The sequence below is a fragment of the Canis lupus genome, chromosome 22, assembly GCF_003254725.2.
Source record: "Canis lupus dingo isolate Sandy chromosome 22, ASM325472v2, whole genome shotgun sequence".
NCBI classification, from domain to species: domain Eukaryota; kingdom Metazoa; phylum Chordata; class Mammalia; order Carnivora; family Canidae; genus Canis; species Canis lupus.
Window position 1 is genome coordinate 57550227 of NC_064264.1, and position 13975 is coordinate 57564201.

The following is a 13975-nucleotide window of genomic DNA, read 5'->3' on the forward strand; positions in this document are numbered from 1 at the left end:
TGAGATTCCAGCTGAAGCATTTATGCACTGGGGAGAAGGAGAACACCTTGATTTACTTCTACCTATTGGTATTGAAATCAGTAATGACACCCTGTGGTTCTCTCTCTTAATTGGTCCTTTAACAATTGATACATAAATAGGTATGCAAAATCTTACCTTCCTGGTTGGACCCCAAAGGATAGGACTCCTTAGTCAAGTCTACTTAACAATATTGCCTGGAGTGCTTTCTTTTCAAACTCGGAATAAGTGTAAAAAAAAAAAAATTAAATGTACTAAAAAGACGGTTTAAAGTCTTAAAGACCTTAAATTTACATGCTTCCATAGCTAAGTGAAAAATCTGAAATATAAGAACCTAATTTGTTCAAATACGGGAGTATCTCGATATTATTATAGAAAATAAAATGTGGTGCACTCTGAGTGGTGAGGTGAGCAATATAGTTCGATGCAGGGCACAGAGTAAGATATGGACTAGTTTGCCACCTTGATGTACCTTTAGTTTTGTCTTCATAGAATACTCAGAGCAGTCCTTTGGAAACCTTGTGTGGAATCGGTAAGGTATAGGAAAGCTGCTTAATACAGATATAGAATAACAGAAGCAAAACCCCATATATCAGTATGTCAGATTATGAATGTTACACACTGTTTTATGTAACGATAGGAATTCAGCAAGGATATGAACTTCAGTAACGTTGCAGCCCAGAATTGTATTCAGTAAAAGGAATGGTGTAAGACTTGCATTTCTCTGGCCTGAGATCAGTGACTTGTCATTGGGAGGTGAACCCTGAAGAATCTCGGTCAGTGGGGAGATGTTCACACCATGCCCTTGGAGAAAAGATGCAAACCATGCCTGATAAATTTTACAGAGCTCATTGAAGATTTATGTGATCAAATTTTTCTCAAAAGGAAAGGATATCTGTCATTGTATTTAAGCTGGGATGAGTGGTGGCGGGTGGGGGGGGGGGACATGCATCATCAAAGGTGCTTGATGAAGGGTGCTTTGAAGCTAAAAGATGTGTAATGGCCATACTTAATATACTTCATCTACTAATATCTACAGATTGTGCTTTTTTCAGAAAATCATTACTGGAAAGAGGAAAACACACACACACACACACACACACACACACACACACAACTGGAAGCCGTTAGCCCAAGCCTTTATTAGAACATGGTAGTGTGAAAATAACTTTCAGATGACCTTCTGAAGAGAGCAGGATGCTTGAAGAGCTTATAAGGTAGTTTGGGGAAGATCGGTCAAAGTTCATAGAAAAGTTCTCCACAGAGACTCTCCGAAGATGTGGAGAACTTCTGCTGCATTGGAAACAAAGCAACCAACACAGAGATGTAGTTGTCTCTGCAGCCATGGATTGGATGTTTGGGGTTTAGCAAGAGGGATGGGGAGAAAGATTTGGGGATGAGGCCTAGCAAAGGTCAGTTGAACGTTTTCTGGGACCCCTGAGTGGCTCAGTGGTTGAGCGTCTGCCTTTGCTCAGGGCGTGATCGTGGGATCCTGGGATCGAATCCCACATCGGGCTCCCCGTAGGGAACCTTCTTCTCCCTCTGCCTGGTCTCTGCCTCTGTCTCTGTGTCTCTCATAAATAGATGAATAAATAAAATTATTTAAATAACCCATTGGAGTTTCTCAGAAATTATTGACTGCACTGTATTTGTCTTAAAAAAAAGCAATTAGTTTCCTGCATGATTCTACAGGGTTGTATCTAATACAGACTTTTCCAGACCTATTTTCTGACCAACATAGAATGGAGAGTTTTGATCTGCTTTCTCTGTTAATAGTATCCATGTTATAACTGCTCTTTTTTTCTTACAGGCTGGAGCCAACGTCCTCCTGCAGGATGTTAATGGAAATATCCCATTGGATTATGCCTTAGAAGGGACAGAATCCAGCTCTATCCTGTTGACCTATCTCGACGAAAATGGTAGGCAGATGCTCTGAAAACGGTAGCGAGAGAGATTTAAAGACAGCACGGTAGTTACAGGATCTCAGGTTGATGTGCTTGACCAGATTACGTAACAGGAAGTATTTTTTCCTGTATAGCCTTTCATTGTTCCCACCACGATGCATTGTTGGTTTAGCCCATGCAGTTTTGCAAGGCAGCAGAAATCTCGAGGCCAGCAGGGAAAGAACATTTCAACAAGCATGTGAAGTCCATAATTAGTGGCCCTGAGTTTGTGATTATAATCTGCTCTCCACTGGGAGGGCATGGGAAGTGAACCAGGACAACTGAATTTTGAGTTAATGAGAGCAAGGTCATCTGAAGTGTGTTCTCCTGGGAACGGGTGGTCCTTGCAAGAATGACACGCCAATAAGTGAGGGTTTCAGCCAAGGGCAGCGTGCACGGCATCCCAGCACCCACCGTTGGTGATGCTTGGAAACCCAAATGTTGGGAGAAAGCGCCTTGGTCACGGTGCTGGCCTGAAAGGACGAGCCTGAGCTCCCAGATATATTCCCTGACAAAGAATGTTTAATTGCACAGACTAAACGTATAATTTCATGAGTAAGTTCAGCATTGGCAAAGTGGGAGGTATTTGAGATCCTGAGCCCAACAGAGTATTAAGCCGAAGAAGTCTGCCACTGTTTTTTCCTCTTTCTGTTTAGGTATAAATAACAACGAAGAAATTCTAATCCCTTCAAGCATGTTCTTTTGTCAGAGAAAAGGTTTAAAAATTTTAAGAGCCACACAGTGCTTCTGACTCTGTCTTTGCTTCTAAGAAAAGCCCTCACATCTGCCTCTTTGTTCTCTCTGCTCTTTGCCTCCTCCAGATTGCTTGTATCCAAAGGTTTATTCTGAGGATGGTGTAGAATAATAATAATAATAGTACTTAGCAGCCACAAGTTCTTTAAAAAATTACCTCATTAATTCTAAAAGCGGGGTAAGTACCATTGTCTTTGTTAGGGACCGTGGGAGCCAGGCTGTCCCGCTGAAGGTCACAGAGTCTCCCGACTGGGTGGCAGAGATGGCGCGGGGTGCGCGGTGTGGCTCCCTCCCCTCCCCGCTCATGTCTCGGGCCTGCTCCTTACATGAGGGTCACACTCAGATCTCTTAACTTCTTGTCAGCGGTGACTTGTTGGGGACAGATTTGATCACTTCTAAAGGGAGCGAAGCTTGAAGTGATGCACATCCCACTGCTGTGAAGTGTATTATTTGGACCTTTGCAAAATGTGGACGTGCAGGGCCCAGCTCTGAATTTGCATGAAGAACTCAGTCGTGTATTATTAGATGAGCCAGTTCTATTTTACAGTTTGCTGCTCTTCTTCTTGTGGGTTTCTGATAGCCACCATGGTGAATATTTCTTTTGGAAAATTGAAATTAAGTATCTTGATTTGCAAAAGACCTAACTTGACTTATAAGCCTTTCCAATTCATCCAAGGATTTTGTTTGATAAGAAATTTCAGTATTTGCAAAAGCAGTACTATCTATTCTCTATAAAGAAAAATAAGTGTATTCCTTTGAGAGGTTGTTTTTATTGTTTAGTTTTCCTTTTCTTGGAGTGTGAGAGAGGGCATGAGCAGGGGTTAGGGGAGAAGAGGGAGAGGGAGAGAGAGAGTCTCAAGCAGACTCTACACCCAGCACAGAGCCTGATTCAAGGCTCGATCCCACAGCCCCGAGATCATGACCTGAGCTGAAACCAAGAGCCAGATGCCCAACAGACTGAGTCACTCAGGCTCCCCAAGACGTTGATTTTAACAACGATTAAGGGGAAAAAAAGAGGAGGAGGCATTGACTCTGAATGGTTAGAAGAAAATCTGTCACGATGGTGGCTATCACAATGAGTTTGTAAAATACATGTTTGCTGAAACAAATTCAATTTAATGTCTCCTCATTTTTTAATTCTGTTTTCGTTTGTCACTGCTGTTGCCCTGGCCTGTGCCTCCCACCCATCTGCCCCTCCCTCATGTCATTCATTCTTCTCCCCTTCCTGCCAGGGTCCCTCCTTGCCTTATCTGTATCAGCTGCCGTGCTTGCAGGGAATACTGTCTCATTCAATTTATTTTCTGGCCTCTTTGTTGATGCACATTTTAGAGTTATCTGCAATGACAGCGTGGGCTGATAACCTCAGAAATTTCTAATACTCCATGACAAGATTTTCATTATTATTTGGCACTCGGTGTTTTTGAACTGCATTCTTAATAACTCGGTGGTTGCAAATCCTCGAATTTCACGGTGCGGCCCACAGGTTCCAGGCGGAGTAGTTATCATGCCCTCACATCAGGACGCATGTGGCAGGAGGCAGGGCGAGGTCGCGTGCAAGTTGATTACATGGAAAATCGCTGGTCACAGGTTCTAATTGTACTGTCACCACCGACATACACAGTACACCCAGGCACAACAATTAACCTCGGCTCAACGCCTGAGCTTCCCGGGCTGGAAAACGAGACAGCCGCAGAGGGCTGATGGAGTGCTTGATGCATATTGGATCTGCAGTACGGGGCAAACCAACTGGCTCCTGCAGAAGACAATTGATTATAAAATTATCCAGCGGGCAGCCTGGGTGGTGCAGTGGTTGAGCGCCACCTTCGGCCCCCGGGGTGTGATCCTGGAGACCCGGGATCGAGTCCTGAGTCGGGCTCTCTGCATGGAGCCTGCTTCTTTCTCTGCCTCTCTCTCTCTCTCTCTCTCTGAATAAATAAATAAATAAATAAATAAATAAATAAATAAATAATCTTAAAAAAATTATGCAGCAAGGAAAGGAAACACCGTGGGGGTAGCCCAGGGTGGTCCAAGACACATGCATGGCTTGGGGAAGGAAATTTCCTTTTCACTCCACTCCACATGGGTCATCAACCTCCCCCCTCCTGGGAAAGCCATCCTTTTAGAAAACGTAGCCCCCATTTGTTCCCTGGAGCTCCTGATCTCCCCTGGTTAGCCCACTGATGTTCAGCTTCTGCCTCTGCTGGAAATGTCCCTACAAAGAGTGCCACTGCATCATTGGCCCTCTGTTGGCTGGTCACCTGTTCTCCTGCTCTTGCATCTCACTGTGACATTCAGTGACCTCCATCACACTGTTCAGTGAGACGTTGCTCCCCTGCCATTGCTCCCATGCCATGTCCATACCCTTCTCCATTCTCTCTCTCTCTCTTTTTTTTTTTTTTTTTTGGATGTGCCCTTTGCACATGCAGACACCAAAATGTTTGTGGTTGCCAGAGCTTTGTCTTTGTCTCTTCTTCCGTCACTCCATATGCTGTTTCTGGCTTATCTCACCCCCCATTCCTTGTGTTGTGACCACCTGCCTGCTCCCAGGAATACTCCTGCAGCTCGGATATCTTTGAGGACCTTCTGCTGGGCAATGAGCAATTTTATCAAGTATCAGACAATTGGAAGTAACATGCCCAAAATAGAAGTTACTGGTCTCCAAGCATGGCTTATCAATATTCCATTTTACCCTTATAGGCAGGAATCCAGGTATCCTAGTGTCACTTTTCTTTTCCTAAATCTCTCACATCGAATTGTAACCAAATTTTATCGATTCTACTTCCCTGACATCCCTCTAATACGTCTGCATCCCTCACCAATCGTGCTGTTGCTGCTTTAGTTAAAAAAACCCTGGGCTTTCTATTTTGGAACAGCCTCAGAAACTGGTTTAGCTCTCCCTGATTATTCTTCAGAAGACTCCCAGATTAATCAGTTCACAGTGACCTTGTATGTTTTTTCTGCCTAATAAGCTTCATTCCAAATGCTGTCCCTGCACCACCCTCTTGAGAATCACCCAGTGTTAGGGTGGCAGTGCGTTCCAGTTTGCCGGGGACAGTCTCTCATTAATGCCTCTGGTTAGAATTGAGGGGTAGGGATCTGGGTGGAGGGTTATAACACCCTTTGGGCTTGAACATGTTTATTTTTCTTTGCTAGAAGCATCTGCCTTTACCTGCCTGTTCAGAGTGTCCTTAGCTTTTGGATTTCTTAGGAAGCTTAATATGGAGACAAAACTTAGAGTGAAGAATTCTAGGAGGTGAGAGAAGGCCATGCTACCATCACAGGGTGGCGGATCGTATCTTAGCACAGTGGTACAGTTAGCGATATACCCCTGGCACAGAAGGGATAAGAGAGAAAAGGAAAGTGGAACTGTTACAAAGACAGTGTCATCTTAGGAGGGACAGTTAAGGAGAGTTAAGGTAGGGTTTGGGCTGACTTGAGGTGTTGGTATGATTTCAGCACAAGCACCCCTCAATGGTATCAAATGGAATCAGGCAATAGTAATTAGTGTCACATGTAACAACTTGCAGATTTCAGGCAGATTATTTTGTTTCTTATTTCCTAGAAGAAAATATTTCTTAATTCCTGTCAAAGTAATAAATCTAACCAGGACTTATATTAAGATGTTTCAGAAAACAGGATGGAAATAAAGCTTAATGTTTTTTTAAAAACACACATTTGGCTGGTTGCCCATTACAAAATAGACTTACGATGTCCAAAGTAAGTGTTGGTTGTTTATTTCCTGGAGCCACTTAAGAACCTTGCTTGGCTAAGAAAAGAAGGCATTTCTGTTCTTTTGTCTAACTGAAAACAGACTTCTGCTTTTTGCCTGAACATAAAACGAACATCTGAAATCACAGTTTACTTGACATCATATTTGATTTGGAATTAAGTTTCAAAATAATAAGACAGAATATCATACTATTCCCCTTCTGATATCTTCACTATGGCTGAAGTAGATCCCTTTCTCATGACAGGTCATAAGTGAGCTGAAATGAGTGATCTCTAATCTGTTTTTAATTTGTCTTTTATCTTTGAGCCCTATTCTTCTATCAGTCGTTCAGCTTTAACGATGTGTTTAAATAATTCTCTAAAAGATACATACCACTCCAGAAAACCTGGCCACATTATAAAGTTAGAATAATGTAACCATCAGATTCTTCTGCTACTTCCAACTGTGCAAAATTGAACACTGACATTTGAGAAATAATATTTTCCAAAATTAACTCACATGTCACATTGCATCATCCTAAAAAGAACAGAGTGATAGTTTCATTAGTTGGTTCTCAGCAAACCTCAAAGCAACTCTTAAGAATAATCTGTTAGATCTTCCAAAATGACATATGGAGGTTCCAGAGCAGGTCATCAGTGCCCCCTTCGTGTCTCTACTAACATACGTTTGCTTTGGACAGAGTACTTGAAACAAACTACATTAGCCAAATAGTGTATTTTGCTTTATTTTGTTTGATTCTTGCCTCCTTTTTATTTTTATTATTATTATTTTTTAGTAATGTATTCTTTATTTTTTTTTAAAGAATTTATTTATTTTTATTTATTTTTTCAAATTAGTGTTTTCATTTTCTTTTTTTTAATAATAAATTTATTTTTTATTGGTGTTCAATTTACCAACATACAGAATAACACCCAGTGCTCATCCCGTCAAGTGCCCCCCTCAGTGCCCGTCACCCATTCACCCCCACCCCCTACCCTCCTCCCCTTCCATCACCCCTAGTTCGTTTCCCAGAGTTAGGAGTCTTTACGTTCTGTCTCCCTTTCTGATATTTCCCACATATTTCTTCTCCCTTCTCTTATATTCCCTTTCACTATTATTTATATTCCCCAAATGAATGAGAACATACACTGTTTGTCCTTCTCCGATTGACTTACTTCACTCAGCATAATATCCTCCAGGTCCATCCACGTTGAAGCAAATGGTGGGTATTTGTCGTTTCTAATGGCTGAGGAATATTCCATTGTAGACATAGACCACATCTTCTTTATCCATTCATCTTTCAATGGACACCGAGGCTCCTTCCACAGTTTGGCTATTGTGGACATTGCTGCTAGAAACATCGGGGTGCAGGTGTCCCGGCGTTTCATTGCATCTGAATCTTTGGGGTAAATCCCCAACAGTGCAATTGCTGGGTCGTAGGGCAGGTCTATTTTTAACTCTTTGAGGAACCTCCACACAGTTCTCCAGAGTGGCTGCACCAGTTCACATTCCCACCAGCAGTGTAAGAGGGTTCCCTTTTCTCCGCATCCTCTCCAACATTTGTTGTTTCCTGCCTTGTTAATTTTCCCCATTCTCACTGGTGTGAGGTGGGATCTCATTGGGGTTTTGATTTGTATTTCCCTGATTTGCCTCCCTTTTATTACAAAGAAAAACACTCCTAAATGAATGGCATGGAATCCAGGTAGCAGGAAGCTGAGTAAAAATGACAGCTCATGTCCATTGAGCTGGCCGCAAGCTGGATACTGTGCTTGGTGCTTTCTGTGTTGTAACTCATCCTCATAATAATTAGTGAAACAAAAATTATCAGCTCCATTTTGGAGATGGAGAAACTGAGGCAGGGGATACGTTACCTTCTCCCATTGGCCCTAGAAGTGAGTACAAGACACAGCACTAAAACCCAGGCAACCTGACCCCTGAGGCCTGTGCTCTGATGTTTATCTGGCTCTAAGAGAGAAATGTGCCACGAGGCAGAGGTGCTGGGCTCTGAGGGGAAGATGGCAGCAGATGTAAACAGACTGAGTGCCCTCTGGCTATTGGTCAGATCCTATAAGTAGTGCCTGTAGCTTCACTCCTTTGGGATATATATTATTATCTGAGTGACTGTGTATGCAGAAGACTAGACAGGTTAAGTTCCTTTCCTAGAGTTGCCCCAGGGAGGTCAGCCACAGACCTGCATGGCCAGGGGATCCACCCCCATGTTGGAGCTCTGGTCCCCTGAACCCTGCCCTCCTCCTCGTTTGTGGCACAGACACAGTCAGATGAGACACGGAGAGAGAGTATGTGCTCAGAAGAGCAGCTGGTTCATAGCAGCCACTGGCTGAGAGACAGATGTTGATCATCATCACCATCATCATCGTGATTACTTTCGCTGAGAATAAGGTGGATTGTTTCCCCTTAGTCAACACCTGTGATGTTTAGGAACCAATACGGGGAACGGGATGTATAAATGTGAAGATATGAGCTACCGTGGAGATTCATGATCACGAAAGCTCAGGTTAAAATAAATTCTGAACAGGGGTGAGCAGACCTGAGCTTCCCGTGGCCACACCTTCCTCGGTCAAGTCAGATGGCCAGTTCTTCACTCCGCTTTAGTTTATTTCTCTTTATTGACATGAATAGTCATGAAATGCTTGATTGGAGTATCTCTTTAAATGTATTTTGAAAGCTTTTGAGGTCTATGGGAGAGTTGTGAGAATAACATACCCTTCATCCAGTTCCCCCACATCAACAATTTACACGGCTGTGCTATGTTTGTCCAAACTACGGAGTCAGCGTGGCTACAATACTATTCACTAAACTATAGGTTTATTTGGATCTTTCCAATTTTCTCACCATAGGTAGTTTTCTGCTCCAGGATACTACATTGCTTTTAGAAGCAACTATTTTGGCCAGGAAATTAAAGAGAACAAAAACTGTATTTTATCACTCAATTCAGTTCAATTCAAATACTTCGAGCAGTGCACCTTGATGATTTCTACCGAACCAGATAAGCAGTGAGAGTCTGCCAGGTATAAGGCATCACATCACATCTTTGGGATATAATAAGAGGAAAATTATTCAAGACTATATTCTAGCTGAAAATAGAATGCATGCCGAGAAAAACAATTAAACAGACTTTGAGAATTCAAAATAGAAGAGGGACTTCAAAGAAGAACGTGTTGAAAGAACAGTAAGATAAAACTAAGGGTTGCCCCCCAGCAGCTGAGAAGCATCTCTGCCTTCTGTTTGAAAGGCTGTTTTTCCCCTAGGAGTGGATCTGACCTCACTACGCCAGATGAAGCTTCAGAGACCAATGAGCATGCTAACGGATGTCAAACACTTCTTATCAGGTGGCGGAAATGTTGATGAGAAAAATGATGAAGGAGTAACGCTGGTAAGTCTATGTAACTGACTCTGAAATATTGCTTACGTAGAGAATTTCAGTTGATTTCTACTACATAGAATTAGATACCATTAACTTGTAAAACTATCTTTTTTTCTGATTTAAAAGTACTACATATTTATTGTAAAAATCTTGAAAACACATGAGTACCCAAAGAGCAAAACAGAAATCATGTGTGTCACTGCTCAGAGAAATCCAGGGTTTCCAGGTTGGTGTATTTTCTTCAAGCCTTCCTTCAATGTATGTTTAAAATTTTAGAATAATTTTTGTGCATTACTTAATGTGATTTTTGAAATAGAGCTTATAGGAGAATGTTTTCATTTTAATTTTAAAAGAAAAAATTATGGGTTACTCCAGTGAATGAATTTCTGAATCCAAGCAAAATCATGTCATTACTTTTTTTAAATATATAGCTGAAAGGCACAGTTGTGGTAATGTAAAAGAGAGTACAATTAAATTTGGATTAATTCTAATATAAGCATAATGTCTAATCATGAAAATTAAAAAAAATCATTTGGACTATAAACCCATAAAATGTACTTGAGCTGGGCATGCTGGAGTTAAAGTTAATTGTGGTGTATATAAATGTATTGTGGCTCAGGGAAAAGATTGAGAAAAATTAAACTAGCAGATGGGAGTATGACCCTTGAAGCATGGGATGTGTAGAAGTGTCTGGAACCAGAGATACTATTTTTACCATGGAAAAAATAAGATGTGAGGTTGAACACAGTGATGAGAGAAGTGACTAGTCTAAATGGGTAAAAGTGGTGTGAGACCTAGTACAATTTTAGATTTGTTAAATGCAAATCAATCACCTTGAGACATCCAATAGAATAATCTTCCTAGATATTGATTTTGGACTTTGAAATATAAATTTCAAAAGTCTATCAAAAACATAATGCCAAGTTATAAGCAAAGAAAACAAAGCATGTTTAGAATTTATTGAAAAATCACACATTCAAATGGAAAAATATTGTAATCAACCTTTTAAAGAGACATTTATTAATCACATCCTGTGAACAAAATAATAATGAACAAAACCACAAAAGTCCTGTTGTGGGCTCACATTTCGCTGTGGAGATACATAATATACAATATAAATGAGCAAAATATATAGCAAAGGAGAAATAGTAAAGACAAAGACAATGACATGCTGGGTGTATTGTTGACATTTTAGAGACATACAGTTAAGATGTCACTGACAAAGAAATTCAAGTAATGACCTGAGAGAGGTCTGCACACATTGCAGGTGTGCATGGGAGCATCCTAGGCTGAACATTGGTAGGTGCAAAGGCCCTGAGGCAGGTGTGTTGTGACTTGGAAATAGTACAGAGCTAAGCAGAATAAAGGAAAGGAGGGAGGTAGCTGGCCCAGATTGCACAGGGTCTGTATACCTGTGTGAGGACTCTGTAGTTACTCTGTGATGGGAACACATCAGAGGGCTCTCAAGAGAGCCAGGTATGGTCCTACTTCAGTTCTAAAAGCATCACTTGCTCTGACTGCTTTGTTAAGGATGGACTATCAAGGGGCAGGGCTGAAGCCGAGAGTTCAGTTAAGAGACTTTTCCGGTAATCCGGTGGTTGGTGGTGTGGACCAGACAAAGCTGCAGGAAGCTGAGAAGGTGAAAAGTGGCTAACTTCTGTCTGCATGAAAAGAAGATCCATTGGGATTTCCTGATGGCCATGTGGTAGGAGAGAAAGGACGACTGCAGAATGATTCCACGTGTGTTTAAGCTTGAACAACTGGAGTGATAGAGTTGACATTCAATGACGAGAAGGCAGAGGACAAGGACAAAACGAGGTTAGAGCAGGAACAGCTTTGGAAACATAGAGCTACAGGTGCCCCTGAACCATCTTCTTGGAGATGTTGAGTTTGTGGTTGGATCCTGGAGTCTGGAATTCAGGAGCAGTCTGGACGGCAGAATCAATTTCGCAAACACTGACATCTATGTGACATTGAAAGCCTTGACCCTGGATGAAATCACAGATTTGATACAGAAGGAAGAAGAATTTTGGACCAAGCCATAGAGCTTAGGAAGAAGAGAAAGATCCAGAAATGAGACTGGAGGGAGGAACTCCCAAGATGGGAGGAAAAGCAGAAGAATGAGATGTTTCAGGAGCCAAGGAAAGCAAGTATGATGATAAGGAAGATGAGGATAAGGAGGAAGTGGTTGACTATCAGATACCACTGAGGGGTCAAGTGATTGGAGATGGCGAATTGGCCGTTGGACTTCATATTGTGGAGGTCACTGGTCTTCTCAGCAAGGGCAGCTTCAGTGGGGTGGGAGCCTCAAAATCTAGACTAGAGTGGGTAATGGTTCTTTTAACACTAATGTCTAACACAGAGCAGAAACCCAGTAGAACTTTGTTTCTCTGTTTGCCATCAAATATTACATCTTCATATTTCTTTTAAAAAATACACTGCCAAATAAAAATAGTATGAGTTTCAAATACCACTAAACAAAAGGATCCACCTACTTCATTTGTGAAACTGTTGAAAGAATCAATAGAGAGCAATAAATTGCTATTGTGTTCAACCATCTTCAATTTTGACATTCTTTGTGACCTTTTTTTTTATTGAGCAGAGAGCATAAACGTTGCAAATAATTGTTTTGTAATAACTAAATGATCATCTTTGAGCTTTTTATAAGGAAAGTAACAGTGATTGGAAGGCAAGGAAGCTGTCCCTGGAAGATCACAGCATGTAGCAAGTGGCAGTTTAGATCAATTCTTGTGTCTGAATTGGTTAGACTATCGTGTTAAGGACTGCCAACCCAGAGGTGTCCTCTGGATTGTGTGTTTCTGTCTCTTCTTGGTGGGAACAGTTGAGAAGACATTTGTCCACAAATTTCTAATCCTCAGCTGGAATATGATTGTGGTTCAAATTTAGGCATAATTTCCCACACATTTAAGTTGTACAAAAAAGATAAAGCTACAATTAAAAAAAAAAAAAAAGGCCTGTTACAGAGCATATGAAAATGGGTTCCTGAGTTCCAGCCCATATATGCTCTTCGAAAATTCTGCTGTAATGACTTTCAGATACATTATTAAGGTGCTAGTTCTTTACTCTTTTGTCACAGAATTTGATAGATAACATCTGGCCTTGGGACACACTTACTTGGTTTGTTAGAAAAGAATTATTCATGATGTGCAAACATTAAGCAATTTTATTTTGTCTCCATTTGTTATTTCGGTGGTGCCAATTCATTCCTTACTTCTGGATGAAGTCTTAGCCAATGCCTTTCTAGCTTTCTAGCCATTTTTAGGGAATAGACCCTTTATGGTTACTTTATGTCACAACACATAGCCTCAATTTAGAGATCAGAGTGCCTGGTCCTATATAACCATGAAAGTCCCAGCTTGTATGAAGTCAGGGTTCACTGATCTTTTTTTATGCCTTATTACCTTCTAAACCTCTGGTGTAGCCATGGATTCCATGTCAGAATTGTGTTTTTTTGTATTTTTTTTTAATTTTTATTTATTTATGATAGTCACAGAGAGAGAGAGAGGCGCAGAGACACAGGCAGAGGGAGAAGCAGGCTCCATGCACCGGGAGCCCAATGTGGGATTCGATCCCGGGCCCCCAGGATCGCGCCCTGGGCCAAAGGCAGGCGCCAAACCGCTGCGCCACCCAGGGATCCCCAGAATTGTGTTTTTAATGTAACAAAGACGGTGCCTCGAATTACAAAGAAAGCCAGTTATATGGAAACGTCATAATCCTAATATTAAAATTAAATTTGTGATATGTAATGCATGTGCTTCTTTATTAAGGCACTAAGTAACAGATATAACATTACCATGATTTTAAGAGTAGATTTGAAGATGGGTGATATTTGGAGGTGTATGCTATGACAGCAATGTTATAGGAGCATATTTCTTTTGATGATAGCAACATAGGTATGTAGCCTAGGTTCACTATTGAAGAATTTGCTAAATTTCAGTTGGAGCTAGAAAAAAAAAACTAATCATTTTTTACTTAAAACCCAACCAAGTTTGCAAATCCCCTGAATCTCTCCATAGATCCTGCAGGGGCTGGTGGGCTCAGGTGTCGAGGATCCTGATTTCAGCGAAATCTTGAACTTGCTGTGGCAGAGTGTTGCATCAGACTAGGGAATCCATGGAAGGGAGGGCGGCCATGGACATCTGTTCC

The 13975-nt window shown here is 41.4% G+C and overlaps 1 protein-coding gene across 1 annotated transcript in view; it reads left to right on the forward strand.

The window, feature by feature from the left end:
* MYO16 (myosin XVI) overlaps positions 1-13975 on the forward strand; it is a 481094-nt gene that overhangs the window by 114046 nt on the left and 353073 nt on the right. Inside the window, exons 5-6 of the mRNA XM_049099266.1 lie at positions 1829-1937; positions 9693-9817. Coding sequence (XP_048955223.1) covers positions 1829-1937; positions 9693-9817 — 234 coding nt within the window. The remainder of the gene's footprint in view (positions 1-1828; positions 1938-9692; positions 9818-13975) is intronic.